Genomic DNA, 19515 nt, shown 5'->3' with positions numbered 1-19515 from the left:
TGCAAGGTTCTGCACGTGGGCTGGGGCAACACCAAGCACAAGCGCAGGCTGGGCAGAGAACAGATGGAGAGCAGCCCTGAGGAGAAGGACTGTGGGGTGTTGGTGGATGAGAAGCTCAACTTGGCCCAGCAACGTGTGCTTGCGGCCCGGGAAGCCCAGGGCCGGGGCGGGTGGAAACTGGGCTGTAAATCCTGGGCCAAAGTTATTTCCTGCAGCTTAAGAAAACTGCGTGGGTCTGGTGATGTCTGGTCGTTGTTTTTAAACACCCCCCCCCAGTCGGTATTTCTAATAACAAAGGGTTAGAAGCCAGCAGGCAGCCCCGCGGCGCGCAGGCAGCAGGCAGGCAGGTGCGAGCGGAGCCCAGAGCCCCCAGCAGCATCAAGGGCAGCACCCACCGCCGCAGGCAGCGCAGCCGAGCGGAGCAGAGCAGAGTGTCTGCAGCAGTGTGAGCCCCGCGCACCGCCCCCCCGCGGGGCACCCCCCCCTCGCTGCCGCGGCCGCCCCGCAGGAACTGGGACATGGTGCAAAGGAAGAGCGGCCGCCCGCTTGGGAACCGCTCCGCCGGGCAGCGGCCGCTGGGTGATACACGTGTCAGCAAGAACCGCTGGAACAGGAAGCAGCTGTTTCTTCCAGCTGTGACACGCTCACCCTTGGTCGTCGAGAACACGGAGAGAACACCGATGCGACACCCGTTGCCGTGCCAAAGCTCCATTTATTGCAACACCACTACACGTCTGACAAGGGAAGCCAGCCAGCAGCTGCTGCACGTCTGTCACCGCCAGAAAGCACCCCCGCTTCCAAGGTGCGTCCACCAGCAGACGGAGATCTAGGAAGAAAAGGGAACGCTGAGTACACAGCAGGGCTCGGGTATGTTTCCCTTGGCAGCGTACAGAGCAACCGCATTTCTGTCGGGCACTACAAAATACGCTTCCAACGGCAGACGAGAACCTGATCACCTGAGGCCGACCCTGCCTGGGCAGGGGCACAACAGGGCACACACGGGAAACCACATCCCGCCCTGCTCCCGGTAACAAGACTGTCGGTAAAAACATCTTTATTACAGAAGGTGCTACTTATTTACAATACCTTATTACAAAACATCTTATTACAAAAGTTATTTTTAAAAAAGTAGTATCTTGTTACAAACCACCTTATTACAGAAGTTACTACTGGTTAAGAAAGATCTCATTACAGAAGCTGTAAGGAAAGGTTTCGCCTCAGTTCATCTTACTGCCCGGTGCTCCCGTAGCACATCCTGGCCACAGCTGGGAGCTACACAAGCCGAGGCGGTCCTGACAGCTTCTCTGCTCCCTTCTCGTGCGTTTTGCTCAGGGCTGGCTCGTATGAACACGCATGAAGCCATTACATGGATGGTTCAGGTGCTCTTCCACATGGATCTCCTGAACACCACAAGTAGAGGATGTGTCCCCTTTATCCTTCAAACAGTATTTTAACATGAACACAAATGTATAGCTATTAAAAACTTAAGATCTGCTATCAACATAAGTACTCTAAAAATTAAAAAAATATTTTCAAGACATAATTAGAACAGAGTACTAGAATAATAAATAAGTTATCATTACAGATACCATTAGCATCAAAAGGAAATTATTAAACCAGAAGAATTCCCCAGGAACGTAAAAGATCAGCAGCTGTGACATACATACACTTGCCGGTGAAACAGAGAGCTGGTTCAGGAAGGAAGAAGGTTTCCTGGTTAATCACTTAGAAAATTAGCTCATCTTTCCTTTAGCTGCTCTCCTGAAATCTCAGACCCATTCAGACCCAGAACCTTGCGACTTTCCAATGCTTTTGTTTCATACACGATCCCCAGTAAAGGGCCACGGTACGACTGCAAGCAAAGACAGCGAGAGCACCAACCACCACCTATGCCGAGCATACTGTAGCTCCCAACAACGTTAAATAGATAAATAAGTGAAACAGATTCCTAACAGAGCACTAAAACCCATTTGCTTCCCAGTAAGGATGTCTCGAGAAAGTGTTTAAGGGTTCCTGTAAAGTTCAGACTTTCCAAATCTAAAGAATACAAACAGCTAAGGAATTACTTCATATTAATTACTCTGACCACTCGGTGCTTTATAACTTGACGGGTAGAAAATGTAATGAAAGAGGCCTACTAAACAATACCCTACCAAGTTAAAAAGAAAGCAAAAAATGGAGTGGTGTGGGGCTGGTTTTGTTGTTGGTTTTTTGTTGTTTTGTTTTGGGCTTTTTTGTGTGTGGTCTTTGGTGTTTTGTTGGAGGTTTTTTGGTGTTTTTTTTAAACACAGCTGAAATGATCCAAAGTGGTTGTTGTGGGCAAAGCTCCACTGCTGCTGGAGTCTGACAGGGGAATCCAGCTGGCAGCTGCTGCACATTTGTCACCCACTTCTCACTCTCTTACTTCGTCCTCCAGAAAGCACCCCCGCTTCCGAGGTACATCCACTGGCAGACGGAGATCTATAGGAAGAAAAGGGAATACTGAGCACGTATCAGTGCTTGGATATGTTTCCCTTGGCAGCATACAGAGCAATTTCATTTCTATCAGGTACTATAAAATATGCTTTCAATGTCAGACTATAACCTGATCACCTGAGGCCTACTGTTTAAAGAAACAGGAATTCTTCCAATTTTTCAAAAATTTAAATATAAAAACCCAAAGCAGATTATAAGAAAAGTGCTCCCATTCTTCAGTATGTATTATTTAGAAATGCCTTTGCCACCATGGATACCAAAAGCCAAACATTAATTACTATAAGCCCCTGGCAGTATCTACAGAAAGGCCTGACCTGCTTGTGCCATATCCCTTTGTTTACCCAGAAAAGGCACAATTGCCTCAAAGCACCCCACAGCCAGCGCCAGGATCCCAGAAAAAACTCGTGGCCTCACAGAGAGGACAGACAAGAGGCTCCTTTTTTGACAGTTACCTCGATCCACAGCAAAACAGAGATACTTCCCACGTATGGCCAGATCTTGCAGGTCAAGAAAGCGAACAAGTACCCCGATAAAGTCACAACAGCGCTACCACTGCAAACATCACCCACAAGAAATTTAACCTCTAAACAAACACATTCACATCTTCCAGCCTCTGTTCGTTCTCTGTACTACGGAGTTCCTGCCCAATAGGCACCACTTTTGCACTTTCTGACACCTGCCTCCTGCCAAAGCAGACTGTTGGGAACACATCTTGAAAACGCATAGGGATGGAGAAATGAGGGGGCTTGTAACAATGCACCTCTAAATTATGGCAAGTTAAGACACAGGGTATGACACCCACTCATCCCAAAGAGCAGACTGCCAGGACAGGCAATTTGAAATGCCTTCAATGAACATATAATGACGTCAAGGTAATGGCAACTGAGCTGGAGCAAGCAGCTGCTGCTCGGACTCCCGAGAGCAACTTCGCTTTGGGCTTCACACAGATGTTCAAGAGTTCAGGGCCAGGCCTGTCCCCACATTAACTCTTAACACCTTTGTAGGAAGAGATCTCACTGTGACCGGATAGGAAAACTAAATGAACATTAACAATATTTTTGGCTGGAAGGTGCAGGAAACAGTTCAAGGGAACAGATGACAGCATGGGAGACCTTGCCTGAGTGAAGATTTGCCCGTAGCAATTGCACCTAGATATCTATTTACCTTGGAGGGAATGAGAGAGAACACACAGTGACACAACTGCAGCGGCATGGGAGTGGGTGGTAAATGTTTAGGGCACCTTGCAGCATAAAAAAGAAAAAAAGTCAGAGACAGTCATCAGATTATTTGCAGGACTAGACGACTCACAGAAAAGATATGGTCAGCCATCGAGAAAGAAAGTTTTTTTCCTTAATGTCTCAGCATCAGCTTAAATGCTTCAATCCAGAAGTAACAAATTCCCCCTGCTCCATTCTGAGATGCCTATTTCCAGAAAGACGGGCTGCAAACAAAAATTCCTCCCATCAGAATCTGGTCCTTCTCCCGTGCTCTTTTAGAAGAGGAAGCACAAGCCACAGATATTAGGTCCAGTACAGCTGTGCTCACTAGCTGAGTGTACCTGTGGAGCACAATGCAGAGGAGATGGGGAAGGAGACTCAAAGTATTTACAGAGTTCCTCTCAATCCTTTGTGAAGTCCAAAAGGACTCCTGTTGCAAGTGTGTATGCTGCCAACAAAAGCGGACAGATTTATTTCAAAACTCCCATTTTAACAGACGAGCTCAGCTAGAAAGTAGTGGGAAAAGCAGATGCATCATCAGCACCTTCAAATCTATGTCCTAAGAGCGAGCTTGGGGCTGAAAAAAAGCAGTCCCTGAGAGGTGAACTATTCCTTGCACCTCTGTGTGATAAACACGGCAGGAGCTAGAGCACCATACCCATCGCCTCTCAAGAAAAAGAGTGGGAAGGGAACAGATGACACAGCCCGTAATCATTTGCAATGATGTATCTTAGCGCCGAGTTAAGTTCTGCACCCTTTGTAGCAGACTTTGGCTCCTGGGAGGACTCAGAAGTAGTTGAAGAGGAGGGTTCTTCACCCGCTGTGTAGTTAATCTGCATTAATGACATTAACTTACAAAAACCACAGTGGATGCTAAATGTTTGCACAGCTTCAAAAAGGGACTCTAAAAATCAACTGAAGGTTACTGAGGCCTTTTCTGCTTAATGGTACAGAAATGCCGAAGACACTGTTGGAGACAGGACAATGAACGAGAGACACCCTTCATCTAGATTCTGCTGGGCAGAATGGTCTTAAAACTGATAAACTAGAATTTAGCTGAGAAGGCTGGTTAAATACATTGGTTTTCCATTTGAAGGAAGCAGATAACCCATCTCGGTGATTTATGGTGCTGCAGAGATGGGCTGGCAGCTATGGAGGGAAACCCTGGGGACGGTGTTTTAGTGAAAAGACGCTCGCCTTTTCTTGCTACAGAACAGCTGTGAAATGCAAAGAAGTCCAGTCCAGCTCTTTGGAGGGAAGCAATGCCTTCTCCACAAAGGCGGGGGTTTGATTCTTGGTGCGTTTTTACAGATTAACACCTTGGGCTGGGCTCAGAGCTGCTCCCAGTCACTGAAATGTACCACATTATATTGGCTCTCACAGAGTGGTATCTAGAACTTGGTGTCACCGCGTAACAAAGAAAAGTGATGTTAAAGAAAAGTGACATTAACATAGAAAAAACCAGCCTACTGAAATAGATGGAAGAAGAGCCTTTTTCACAGCAGGGTATATGTATCAAAGTGCAGGCTCAGAAAACTTGCAAAGGAGTGCCCAAAGGAAAACAGGAAAACAGAGAGGACTCCCATCACACTCAGAGGGCAAGTTGCCAAGAAACACCTGGAAATCATCGTGATGCATTTTAGCATAGAGAGATTAAAAAAGAAGTTGTTTCCAAAGTCTCACAGAGGACAGGAGGTGCTGACAGACAAAGGTGTAGTCAGAGCAGCAGAAGTCAGCTTGCACTTGAGCCTGCCTGCTTCAGGCTTACAGCTGACATGCAGCCGACAGGCTACGCCAGCTTGGAGGCTTCTATCACGCACCCAACTGACTTTGGGCTAGCTTGAGCCTGATCACGTTTGGCTCCGCTGTGCTGTCTATCTCTACCCTTAACACGCACACCAAGCCTCAAAGGTACAACCGTGGAGATGCAGGCCTGGATGACCGTCACATTTCCCAGAGAGCAGACTATGCCAATTGTTGCTAATTAGCATTAGCATAACAGTGTTTCATCCCTGTGGAACAATCCCATGGGAATGCTTTCCAACATGTTCCTGTACATAACTTTACAACTGGCACGTTAAGCAAATGTTTTGCTTCAGATATGAAAGCTGAGAAGTTTGCTAGTTATCTGTGATACCAGGAAGTAATTGAACAAGAACTCTCGATTATATGTTTTAAACAAAAATTGCCTTTTTTCAAGGTGGCATCCCACCTTTTTTCTCAGCTTCCTGACAGAAAGACTTTATTCCTTACTTAAATGTTTGAAACTGATGGGCATTATGAGCTGAACTATTAACTAGCATCATGATCTGGAATCTAGAAACTACCCTTTGAAGTGAGCAACAGCTCTTCAAACTCTACCATCGGCTCTTTGATGAACAGCTGTGAGGGAAACAGCTTCTTAGAGACTTGCAAGCTGAACCAAATTCCCCTCTAGAATGGATCCCAAGTACTTTTTGTGTCCTCTTATGTCTCTCTAATCTGTGGACATTTAGGTTTTCCCTTCAGTTACTAGATTTGTGAAGTTTTTTTTAGCCTCAGATACTCTGCGGCTTGTTTTTCTCACGTGCTTCAGGACACTACCAGACTGGTACAATGTATTCAGTGATCTGAGACAAAGAGTTCAGACTTCTACACTAGCTTCATCAGTTCGGTGGTTTTTGCCCCTGGAACTTCCATAGTTACCTCATTACTCAGTGTTTCCTTCACAGCACTGTCGCCCTCCAGCCAACACATCTATGGACTTAATCTCAATATTGTGACATCCAGGTTTCTGGCACAACTCCCAGAACTTCAAGTTTTATTTACTTATGTAATTTATACCCTTTCCCACATCATAAGTGTCTCTATTGAAGTGTGTTGGTAAGTACACTAAGAGGTTGTACAAGTTTAGTATTTTAACTGAAGGAACAATGAGGTACTTACACGGCAGACAACAAGTAAATTCTTCTACTCTCCCCTTTCTGTAATAGTTAGTTTCAGAGCAGCTGTCACCGTAATCTCTGAGAAAACGTAGAATCTTTCTTACCGAGAGAGTTGCCTGTGTCTGAACTGCGTCTTTTCCGGGAGAAAGATTTTGCAGATGAATCTGTCTGTCCTACAGATTCGTTCACAGGCTCAGCTCCTGAAGTGAATTGTCTCTCTTCTGTCTCCGATGTCCTGGATTCACTTTTAACACTAGTATTCTCCTTAAAAAAACACAACACAACAACAAAAGAAATAAAACCAAAGATCACTCAATGTTATCTTATAATAAAACTAATATAAAACCAATAAAACAAAATAAAAGCTATTCTTCTCCACTCCAAAAGGGCATCTAACAGGTGGTGAACACTGCCTAGACAGTTGACATAGTAAGTGTTTTTAACTCAGAATTAAGGTTGCTAAATTGAAACAACCTCTTACAAAACATCTTATTAAGCAAAATATGAGATCAGAAAACTAGAATACACAAAGTTAGGGTACATGTCCCCACAGTCTGAACTTTTCCCTCAGTTATTAAACTAGCTACAAGAAATACAGGTGCACTCATTCTTACCAGCACGTGTAATAATAATGACAGATCTAGCTCAAACAACTTGACAGAGCTGTGTGATGCAGAACTACATGTGAACCACACATTTCTGGTTGGGAATCTCACCCCACCCCATCCAGTCATTAAGACATTAAGTTATAACGTGTTGCTTGCTTTTTAGAGCCCTCTGCTGCTGCTCTACATGTATTTTGCAGGCAACCATTTGGCAAACTGGTACATTTCCATGATCATGTGGCAAAAACCTGTAGCTTAAAAAAAAAAAAAGGCCCGAACAACCAAGTTCTGTTTCTATTTCACTGAGGCAGTACAGGCCCAAAGTTAAGCACCTGGAATCTACCTTTAGACAGAAAAATTTTCACAGTATCACCTGTTCTAGAATAGTCATCTCTTCTGCAAATATCTTATCCATCAATAACCTAAAGATGAATGACTGCTCAGAGCCTGCAATGTTTCCTTCTATTAAGGGGAAAAAAAGCTTTTGAAAACCATTATGTGTGAGTTTACAGAAGACAAGAGGTCACACTTGGTAATAAGATAGTCTTTCCAAAAATCACGCTCACCACCTTGAGTCTGTCATTACTCAATGTTGAGTATATAACAGGCTATGTGTATACGTATCAATAGAAACACACATACATTGCTTGACAAAGTTGTATAATAACATTCAAAAAGGCCTGTGCAAATACAGTAATGGAGTACTCCAGGGAGAACTAGTTCCCTCCCCCACACCTCCTGCACTTGCTGGATACCCATTTGACTCTTTTTTTCCTCTTTGAAATGTGCTGTCTGGATGTATTGCTTTAGTACTGTTAACAAGGCCACGTGAAAAACACGTGGCTAGCAGTGCCTTTTGTCTGATGTCTGAACCACAACCCCTTCCCAGGCACAAAAACAAAGAAGGAAGGCAGGCTGTAGGTCACTACCTTCACCAGCTAGAATCCAAGTCTCACGAGTGATGATGACTTCTCTATTCCTGGTGACATTTACATAATAGCAAGTTCTAGAAAAATTAGTGAGCAGCCTTCATCAAGTAGTGAGAGAAGGGAAGATTTCTCAGGTAAGCATTCTAAACTGGATATTCCACCGGACAACTGCTCTAGAAACAATTCTGCAAACTTCATTATTTAAAAAGAAGAGAATAATGAAAAGCAATACCAGGCAGGGGATGTAGAAACCAAATTGCAGTGTTTGATAAAGAAAAAACAAATAACATGCATATTGGGATCACCATTATTAAGAAACTGTTACTAGCCTACGTGGTGAAAGTAGTCTAGACACTCTAACTAGCAGTTCTGCAAAGGACCTGGGGATGCTGCAGTGCCCAGTAAGGCTAACGACACCTTGGGCTACACCGGGACGAGCGTGGCCAGCAAACTGAGGAAATGTCATTCCCCCTCACTGGTGAACCTGTACTTCCAATGCTGTGTCCAATTTTAACCCTCACAGCTGCGTGTGTGGAAACTGAAGAGCAGTCATACTGCACAGCACCCCTTTCAGATTTCTTTTTATCACTGTGTTTATAGAATCTTACACACCAACTCTTCAGTAATCTAATGTAATAGGTAATAATACCATTTTCATCCTAACAGCATCAGCCTAGCCCACACAAGTCTGGTTCCCAAGCTATCCCTTTTTTTTATTGTTTGGTCTTTTAAGCGAGCATGTTTCTGACCATGGATTCACCGCACCTGTGGACAGACCCTCCACTCAGGTCTAATACTTCTGCAACTTCAGAGTCCGAAGCATTGTTTGGCAGAGAATCAAGCAAAGCTACCAAAGCTGACAGACGTGAAAGTTTTCACTTCAGTTACTGAAAAACGCCAAAACTGCTGCATCTCACTACTTACACGACTTACAAGACACTGACTGGACTATACCTATACCCAGCTGGAACCATGATGGGAAGCTGAGGCACTAAAATTAGCAACTCGCATGAATGGGGTTTGCTGGATTAACCTTCCCCAAAGAAAGCAAGCGTTTCAGCCTTCACATAGGTATGCTGCCAAGGAGACTGAACGAAATCGGAGGCAAATTCCTCTTGATCAAGCATTACAGAAATGTTCTATTTCCACTTTAAGAAGAAAATAAAACATTTCTTAGGAGTAGGAGTGGAATAAGAGATGCCCATTGAAGGCCAAAGCCTCTAAAAGTCTAGGACAGAAATTGACTGAGGCTGAGAGGACAACGCTGGATCTCAACTGTTGAATGTACTAACTCTTTTCGTGTAAAGAGCTGCTCTTTAATTTGCTGTCTTTTAGGAAATCGGGAAAGCAGAATAAAGCAGGTTTCTACTAAACTGTTACTTCTATGAGGAAGACAGTTCAAGGCTCAGTGCTGGTCACAAAAGTAATTAAATGCTGGGAAATACTGTGAACGGAACAGAAAACAGAACAGTACCAGCTTGGTCAAAAGGTCCCATATGCTAAAACCGACAGTTTCAAGGGCTGACTTCAGTCCACAGAGCAGAAACCCAAGATGAAGTACACAGTATCATGGCAAGTCCTCGGGCTGAAAGTAGCTGGAATGTGTAAGCAGGAATGCCCTGCTCTGTTTGCGCTCCTTGTTCTTGCTCTTCCCTACACATCAGGTTACAGCTGTTGTTTTGAGACTTGACGCTGGGCAAGACAAACCTTTGATCTGACCCAGCAGACCTGTTCTGATGCTCTTGTATGAACGGTGGAGGAATTTGCTCCCCCTCTGCTTGTATAGAGAGGAATAGAGCGGTCTTCTGTGCACGTCCACTATTCTGTCATAAGCTTGCTCTAAAACACATGGTACCAACAGGCACTGAAAGCCTGAGTGCTTCCAGATTCAGGGATGAGGAAGAAAACTGTGCTGGAGCCTGATGTGAGGAGTACAGGCACAGAAGCCTCCTCTGGAGAGTTCTGCACCTGCCATGACTCTGGACAAGCAGGTTGCTAAGTTAACCTTCCCTCTCCCGAGTTTGGGAGGAGGAGACTAGTTGAAGAGTAGTTCTAACAGAAACAGGGAATCTGTCAAACAAAACGCTGAACATTCCCTGAATAGCTTTTCAATTGCTCAAAAAATGAGGCCAGTTATTTAACCAGGATTCTCACAAATATACAAAACCTCCCTCCCAAACAACTACGTGGTTCGTGTGCTTAATTCCCCCAGTTCTTGACAAGGAAGTTTGGGTCACGGACTCCAAAGGCCTTCAACAAGGGACAACCTATCATTCTAAAAATGCAGTTCAAAAATTCTCAAAACTGACAACATTTAAAATGCGGTCAACACTTAATATAATGAGTGGGCACCAATTAAGGAGTACTGCCAACTCTATGCACTAGCACAGGGATGTGCTCTTCCCTACACAGTACGGAGCAGAACAGTCTAGTCTAGGCTTGAGCTATGCAGAGGCTTGATCAGAATACACATCCCTTTCTAGAAAGATACCCAAGAGGAAGAGGACTAATCTTTATAACGCTGAAAGCAACAATGGGAGGTTTGCGCCAGCTGATGATTCCCAATCTAGAAACTTCAGTGAAGGCGTCAAGCTACCGACAGAACAATAAAACAGTAGCTTCAATGCACACACAGAAATGAGATTGAGTGCCTACATGCAAGGTAGGTCTCATGCAGCAGAAACAATCTCCTGAGCTTACCTTGTTTTCAAAACAAAACAAAACAAAAAAAGCAGAGCATGCATTTGCTGCCTTAACAGAGTAACATCTAGAATGCCCCTCACCCCTCATGAGACTTACAATTTTACATACCGGTCAGACCAGGTACAGGTAGACCGAAGTACAATTACAACTTGTTGTACACCACGAAGTATAAACCAATGAAGATGCTTTATACCAGTCAAATGTCAATAAACTATACTTTCCACAGAAAACAGAACTTAACAACTATTTATCAGAAACAATCTAACCGTTTATCTAAATTTAAGCAAAAATCTGCCTCCAGCGGCAATTCTCAAAATACTCTTCTTTGTTGGAGATTAAAGATGGTATGTTACAACCTAAAAAAGCATCCACTTCATCACCACGAATACACCTGCACTACGCATGTTTCCCATGCAAATGAGCACCCTAACTTGGCCAACAGGCTGACACATGTCATGCTCATTAACATGGGAAACATGGGATACTTTTTCATTTCGTCTTCTTTTTTATATCTTGCTTTACCAAGCAAACCCTTCACTGTCCATTAAAAGCTTAATTAAAGAAGCCTTCAGCTCTTAAGCAGGCAAGAATATTGAAAAGCTATCGGTCCAGACCCTAGCATTACTATCAAATATAGTTACCTCAAGAAAGATGTTGGTTTACCTCTCCTTACCCCTTACCTGCTCTGGACTGAACAATTCTTCCTCAAAAAACATGAGGGAGAACTCAGCTGGGCGGTGATTTGGTTCTTTGCTCTGTTTTTCATCTGCTTCCTGTGTGGTCAGAAGTTCTTGTAGTATTTTAGCAGCAGCAGCAGTTTCTATAGACAGAGTGGTATCGGCAGCACAAAGAATGTCAGAAGGCTGTAACGGAGACAAACCCAGTGCTCCATCTGCTTCCACCAGAAATGATGTGTCTGAAGTTACAGGAGTGAGACATTCCAGCTGGCTTTCCTCAGTTGAAGAAGGTGTGTAACTATTAACAGGCAGTGCCTGATTTCCATTAAACTCCAGGATCGAATACTGGCTCTCTGCAGGTGCCACTCCCACCTTTTCAGCTTTGCATGATGAACGCACCTCAGCGGCAACCTGAAACGTGGCTTCAAGACTGACTTCTGCCTTCCTGTTTTCTTCAGATATATTACATAGCCGGTCAGACGGCATCAGTTCAGCTTCGTAAGATGACTGCATTGGAGGATTCTGGAAAAAACAAAATGCAGTGAACTTTTGTATCAAAAAATTACCGTGACAGGATGTGTATTGATTCTGTTTATCCATTTATCCAAAAGCTTGAAAGATTGTCCGTTATTCTCAGTTAAAATAGCAAGTTTAACCAGAAGAAAAAAGAAAAAAGCTACTGCTTTGTCTTGGTTTTCATTAACCACCTTACTCTTGGCACGTTTCCTTTCTTCTATTCATGGTCTATCCTGGAGAGAAGGTTACTTACTAGGAGCTGGTGTATGCCTGCAGATGCATTGTCTGCACACCCTTTGCACCACAGGTGTTAAATATACCCAAGCACTCAAATCAGAGACTTCTGATCTTAGTAGGACCTGTGGGGGTACACTAGAACCACCCTCTTCACGTGCCACATACGTAATAGAAAATGAGAGAGAAAATCCACCTGCCTTCAGTTCCTTCTAAAACTCAAGCATTCCTGTTGCTGTTATATAAAAAAATCAGTATAAACCGCAACATTTTTAAGCAAAAGAAAAAGGTCCATATGCTGTAAATGTGCATATGGACAACACAACTTGAGGAACTCACCGCTTCTTAACCAATAATACCATTTTCCTCCTCAAGTGATTGTCCATAGGCACATCTACACAAGGGGTGCCCCCCAGGGATGCCCCAGTCCCAGGATGAGTGGGAGTTCAAATACCGGTGAAAGGAAATACTGCAAAACTGCCCTGCCTGTCACAGCCTCACATCTGGACTCTCCGGTCATGACAGTGTCCCACAAAGGCACAACTCAAAGTCTGCATCGATCTGCATAAAAACCCGACAGAATTTCAGGTCAGAAACACTCCTTGTAGAACCTACAGAGACTCTGCCTTTGCCATCACAGATCAGGTCTGAACACTACTAAAATTTTTCACTGTAATGACATCACAGGACGACAGGACACAATCAGCAATCCAGTGATGATTTTTTTAGTAGCATTCATATATATCGAGTAACCTTTAAAACAGAATGAAGACAATGAAAGAGTTTTTCCAAAGCAGCAAGTCCTACCCAAGTGAAATGATAGATGACATTTTAACAGCCAGTGTCTGTACTGCTACTTCTTCTGGAGGTGACTCAGTCAAAGGACACTAGAAGGGTCATTTCTTCTGACAAATACAAGTCATACAATGATGTTGAACAGAAACTCAGGTCTATTTAAAATACAGCCTTCTTTTGGAAGGGATCCAGTATGAAGGAGTAGTCCTTAGTGCCTGACTATCCTTAGACCTTTTAGCTGAGCTCATGGTTAATGAAAAGCTACTTCCAGAGACGAGTAAATTAGAGAACAGGAAGCTACAGGATCACCTACTAGGAAAGCCGTATCAGATCAAATGCCAGTGAAGGACTTGGTCTCTCCCTGATGGAGATACCACAAAGAGATAAGATCCTGTCTCCTGGGTGTGTGAAGGCAAGTCCTAGTGTGGATTCGTGTAGATGTGCCAGTTTGCAGATAGCCACAAACTGTGGAGGGTGGGGGGAAACAGAGGGGAAAATAAAACCTGGAATTTGAGGAATTTAGGTTGTTAAGCAAAATCTTTTCATTAAAGGCTAAGCCACCTTTATGTTTTTATGAGATAGGTTCAAACATTATTACTCTCATTTGATTTTTTTTTCAGTTCTATTTTTTTAAAATGTTAATAAGGTGTTTCATTTCTGTTGCATTGCTTGTTTAGTGCCATAAGTAGTCAGGATTCTAAGTAAGATCTGGGTTACCAAACCGTCCAGGAATAAGATCATCCCTGCCAAAAACCAATGAACCAACCCACCCATACTGAATCTTTTTCTGCCTCTTCTTAGGGGACCTCAGCTTGAAGCTGTTACAGCACATATTGTCCTCTTGGATGCACTACAGGATCTCGTGTGTATTTCCAACAGGAGAAAGGGGCCACGCAAAGGTACAATTTAAATCCTTTTAGTTCACCTGGAGAAGGATGGGGGCAGGCAGCAACGAAAACAAGGAAAACCGATAAAAGATTGAGAAGTCAGGGCCTGAAAGACTAATAGCTTGCTGGTCATTCAAGCTCAAGAGGAAAAATGGTCTGACTTAGCAGAAGTGGTGAAAGAGAAGATGGGCATTTCACTTACAAGATTAGCATAGTGTGTGCAGGAATTAAAGCACAACCACACCTTTTCAGGGACCGCTAGGACTACACAAATCTGGCTTGAGTGCTTGGGCAATCGGAATTAGTTCAGACTTGATTTCTTTTTGAAATAACATGGCTGATTATCATTCCTTATTACAAATAAAAGCAAACTACTTAGGACTGCTTTTAAGGTCAGAAAGTTCTTCTTTTTTCTTGCATGTTTATTTCTTCCCGTTACCTCTCGCTTCAGTTCCACAAGGAAATACCGACAGCTTAATAACCATGGTAATAGCAATAATCAAACAGCAGGGCTGCCATTAAAAAAAAAAACAAAACGAGGTGGGGGCAGGAAAAAAAAAATGAAAAAAATCGCTGAAATCCAATATGTAGCCTCGGTTCACATCTATGATAAAGCAGCGGGGAAGTATTGAGCTAATGGTTGTGAGCTGCCAGCACTGCTGTTGCAGAAGATAGCAGGAGGTCTCTCAAAAGACTCATTCCTACCGAAGGATACTGATTCATCACACTAATCCAAACCCCACTTAAGAGAACTCAAATGAAAAATGGGTAAGAAGTTGTACCTGAGCTCCCTGTTTTGTAACCAACCGTGATGAGAGTGTTATCGATTTGTTAATAAGTTAAGATTGATTGATTATATTAGATTGATTAATTGATTTTATAAAATCATTTAATAAATTAAAATATAGAAGAATAAGAAAAATTTTTATAGGAAACTTATAGTTGCACAGTAAAAGCTGCTATGAGATCTTTAGTACGTCTTGTACCAAGGCTAGAAGGGGGGCCTGGAACTATTGTGAAAACTCAGGTAATAACTCTAGGGTTGAAAGGTTCCTTTGTACTTAACCAGTCTTCTGTATGCAGAGGTGTATTGAAATGTCAGAGTATGAGATGAATGGGAACTGGGGAGAGTCGACTGGAACAGCTTGTAGGTGCCTGCCAAGAAACTGTGAACTTTTACCGGAAGGTAATTCCGGCAGGGGAGATCGCGACCACCGACTCATATACCACCTACCCAAATCGTACCCTAGACCCATTTCTAGACCTTTCTAAGCTTTACTGCGCAGAATCGGATATAGGAGGAGAGGATGTAAATGATTTACGGGAAATGTTATGATTATGCATGAATAACTAATGAATATGTATGAATAAGTTCTATATATGGAATCTGAGTTTGGGACCTGGTGTGCGTTGATCGTGAGAGGACTCGCTCACGCACCCGGCCGTCAATAAAGAAGTGTCTGCTTATCTACATCACATTGGTGTCGATAAGTTCTTCATTCCGAGATTTCGCTAACAGTTTTGGCGACCCAGATGGGACCTCGCTGAAGGAGACCGGAGGAGTCGGGGACCTGATCGGTTCCAGCCGGCACCGAGGATTTCTCGGGGACACCCATCGATCCCCGATCCGTAAGGCTCTTCGCGACATTCCTTGGATTTTTTTTTGGGTAAGACACTTCTTCTTTTTAATTGTAGTAAGTAAGTGCACTAGAGGAAGTGGGCAGGAGTCCCACTATAATAAGTGTATGGGAAAGAGTGGGATGGAGTCCCACCAGTGGGTTGGAGTGCCACTGAGTAAGTCTGCCTGTCAGACGCAGTGAAAGACCTGCGCAGGGTAGGACTAGGAGTCTGCCCGTAAGACATAAGCGAAAGCTATTGCAGGGTTGGACAAAAGTGTAGACAAGAGAAACTATATGCTATAGTGTTCTCTAAGGTAGTGCCTCTAACAAGAAGTTAGAAGTTTTAGTGCTTTTTGTTGTTTTGTGAGTCTGTGTATTAAGAAGAAAATTAAGAGGTATAATATTGTGTTATATGTTTGTTTAAAGTAGCTGTGGGAAAGTGTGAGTGTGGCTGTAAGGGTGAGACGTATAATTGAGAACGAAAGCAAGTGTGGAGTGTGGATCCGCGGATCGGAGTGACAGAGTTGAATAATTGTGTATTGTACTGTGAGTAATTACACCATGGCAACTAAGTTAACTCGGTCGTTTAAAAGTAAAAGCATGGGTAATCTTGCTGTAAATGACAAAATCCCGAAAAATTCTTTCTTGGGATGTTTATTGGCACATTGGGGAAATTTACAGGATGATCTGCAAAAGAGCCAGGTGATTGAGTATTGTAATAATTTGAGTATTGTAATAATTGGTGACCTTTGTATATATTGGATGATCAGGAAAAGTGGCCCACGAATGGGACACTGAATTATAACACTATTCTGCAGTTAATGCTGTATTGTAAAAGAGAAGGGAAATGGAATAAAATGCCAAATGTGGATTTGTTTTTTTACTTAAGACAAAGAAAGGATTGGCAGGATGAATGTAAGCTAACTATTAGAGATAATTTGGTAATGGCTATAACTTCTGATAATAAGAAAGTGTAAAAAAAATGTTGTTTAAATTGTGAGGTTGGGAGTGGATACAGGAGCGACATTTTTTTTATTAAATACCTGTAAAGGAAAAACTGGAACAAAAACAGGCCATTCCTGCAACCCCTGGATTTGAAATTTGGAAATAAGATAATTACACATGAATTTTTGTGTGTACCAGAATGTCTGATACCCTTCTTAGGAAGAGACTTGTTATCCAAATTAAATGCACAGATTGTTTTTGACAAAGGAGAACTTTTCTTGAAAATACCTGAGTCAAAAACGGGAGAAATCCTGATGATACAAAAAAAGGTAAAGGAACAAGAAATTCCACCGGAGGTGGATTTGGCAGTGATCCCTACTGTATGGGAAACAAATATTCCTGGTAAATCGAAACTAGCAGAACCAGTTAAAATAGATTTGAAGGAAGGTGCAGGAACAGTGAGAATTAAACAATATCTAATCAAATCAGAAGTGAGACAGGAATTGAAGAAATTGATTGATAAATTTTTGGAGTATAAAATTTTGGAAGAATGTGAATCTGAGTATAATACTCCCATTTTACCAGCCAGAAAACCCTCGGGTGAATATAGGCTGGTACAAGACTTGAGAGCAGTATATCAAATAGTTAAGGATATTTATCCTGTAGTAGCAAACCCTTATACACTGTTAACAGCGTTAAGGGAGACTTATCAGTGGTTTACAGTGCTTGAATTAAAAGATGCTTTCTTTCGTATACCTTTGGAAAAGGAAAGCAGAAAACTGTTTGCTTTTGAATGGGAAAATCCTCAAATCAAAAGATGCAGCTGACATGGACTAGATTACCCCAAGGATTTAAAAACAGTCCAACTATTTTTGGAAATCATTTAGCTAAGGAATTTGAAATCCGGAAACAGGACAAACCAAGACCTGGGCATTTATTTTTACAATATGTGGATGATATATTGATTGCTACAGAAGAAAGATTTATTTGTATACAGGTGACTATTGACCTTTTGAATTTCCTGGGACTAAATGGGTATAAGGTATCCAGGAAGAAAGCCCAGATAGCCTGCCAGACTGTGATATATCTCGGCTTTGAGATTTCAAAAGGACAACGACAATTAGGAAAAGATCGCACAGAAGCTATTTGTGGTATACCTGAGCCGAGAAATATTCATGAACTCAGAGCGTTTTTGGGAATGACTCGGTGTTGTTGCCTTTGGATCATGAACTATGGGCTAATACCTAAACCGCTGTACGAGGCCCAGAAGAACTCTCTCTTTATATGGGGCCCACAACAACAAAAGGCTTTTGTAGAGTTGAAACGTGCCTTAATGTCTGCACCTGCCTTGGGACTGCCAGATCTAACCGAAGATTTCCAGCCGTTTGTACATGAAAGACAACACCTTGCACTGGGCGTGTTAACCCAGAGGATAGGAAGCTGGAAACGACCAGTCAGATATTTCTCTAAACAACTGGACACAGTGAGTAGAGGGTGGCCAAACTGCCTTCGAGCAGTGACAGCAACAGTGATGCTCATACAAGAAGCTCGGAAATTGACTTTGGGAAGAACAATAACAGTCTATGTCCCACACATGGTGATAACTGTTTTAGAACAGAAGGGGGGACATTGGCTGTCTCCCAGCTGAATGATGAAATACCAGGTGGTATTGACTGAACAAGAAGATGTGATTCTAAAGACAACTAACCTGGTAAATCCTGCAGTGTTTTTAAGTTCCATACAGGAAGAAGGACGACTGGAACATGATTGCTTGGCCACCATCAAGTACGTTTATTCCAGTCGTGAAGATCTGAAGGATGTGACATTGGAGCGACCAGACTGGGAATTGTATACTGATGGAAGCAGCTTTATGGAACAAGAAGTCCGATACGCCGGATATGCGGTAACAACAGAGACTACAGTTATAGAAGCAGGAGCATCGGCGAGTACCACATCAGCCCAAAAGGCAGAACTCATCGCTTTAATTCGAGCCTTAGAACTAAGCAAAGACAAGAGAGTAAATATCTGGACTGATTCAAAATATGCCTTTGGGGTAGTGCATGTCCATGGAGCTTTGTGGAAAGAGAGGGGGTTATTGTCCTCTCAGGGATCAAACATTAAACATCAAACAGAAATTTTACGATTATTGCAAGCAGTTCAAAAGCCAGATCAAGTAGCAATCATGCACTGTAAGGCACACCAGATTGGGAATACAAAAATAATAGCTGGGAATAATTTAGCTGATAGAACAGAAAAAAAGAAAAAAAAAAAGAAAAAAAGGTAGCAAAGAAACAAGCATTGCAAATGGCAATAATTCCTTCTAAAACAGTAACCCTTCCTAGGGAAAAACTGAGATATTCAGAGGAAGATGACAAATTGGGTCAGTTATTAAGTGCTAAGAAAAACTTAGCTGGATGGTGGATAACTCCTAATGGACAAGTAGTAATTCCACCTCTTGGGATGAGAGAGATAATTCAAACAAGACATCAAGAATGTCACTGGGGAGCAGAAGCCTTAGTAACATCTTTACGAAAACAAATAATATCAGTTAAGATGTTGGGAATAGCTAAAATGGTAACTCAAAGTGTGAAGTATGTTTGAAAAATAATCCAGTGATTAAGAAAAAGGTTCAAATGGGTAGACTGAAATCTGGTACAGAACCTGGAGATTATTGGCAAGTAGATTTTTCAGAGCTACCTAGACAAAATGGGTACCGGTACATCCTGGTAGGGGTTGATACTTTTACAGGATGGCCAGAAGCCCTTCCCTGTCGCACCACACAAGCAAAAAGAGGTGAAGTGGTTATTACAAGAAATAATTCCGAGATTTGGAGTTCCTATTGGAATTTCCTCTGACAGAGGTCCACACTTTGTTGCTGAAGTAGTCCAAAGTGTTAGCAAAGCATTGGGTATTAATTGGGATTTGCATGCGTCTTGGAGACCACAATTTAGTGGAAAAGTGGAGAGGATGAATCAAACTTTGAAACGAC

General features: G+C 42.7%; 1 protein-coding gene across 1 annotated transcript in view; it reads right to left on the bottom strand.

The window, feature by feature from the left end:
- Positions 1–1039: 1039 nt before the first annotated feature.
- Positions 1040–19515, bottom strand: part of LOC308066889 (heat shock factor protein 5-like) — a 30396-nt gene continuing 11920 nt past the window's right edge. Inside the window, exons 4-6 of the mRNA XM_080394816.1 lie at positions 11534–12052; positions 6721–6880; positions 1040–2460 (exon numbers count right to left, since the gene is read on the bottom strand). Of these exons, the coding sequence (XP_080250942.1) occupies positions 2393–2460; positions 6721–6880; positions 11534–12052 (747 nt within the window). The 3' untranslated portion in view covers positions 1040–2392. The remainder of the gene's footprint in view (positions 2461–6720; positions 6881–11533; positions 12053–19515) is intronic.

The sequence above is a fragment of the Falco punctatus genome (genome assembly GCF_963210335.1).
Source record: "Falco punctatus genome assembly, chromosome: 7".
NCBI lineage: Eukaryota > Metazoa > Chordata > Aves > Falconiformes > Falconidae > Falco > Falco punctatus.
The sequence above is the reverse complement of the archived record's forward strand: the minus strand, read 5'-3'. Positions and strand labels throughout refer to the sequence as shown.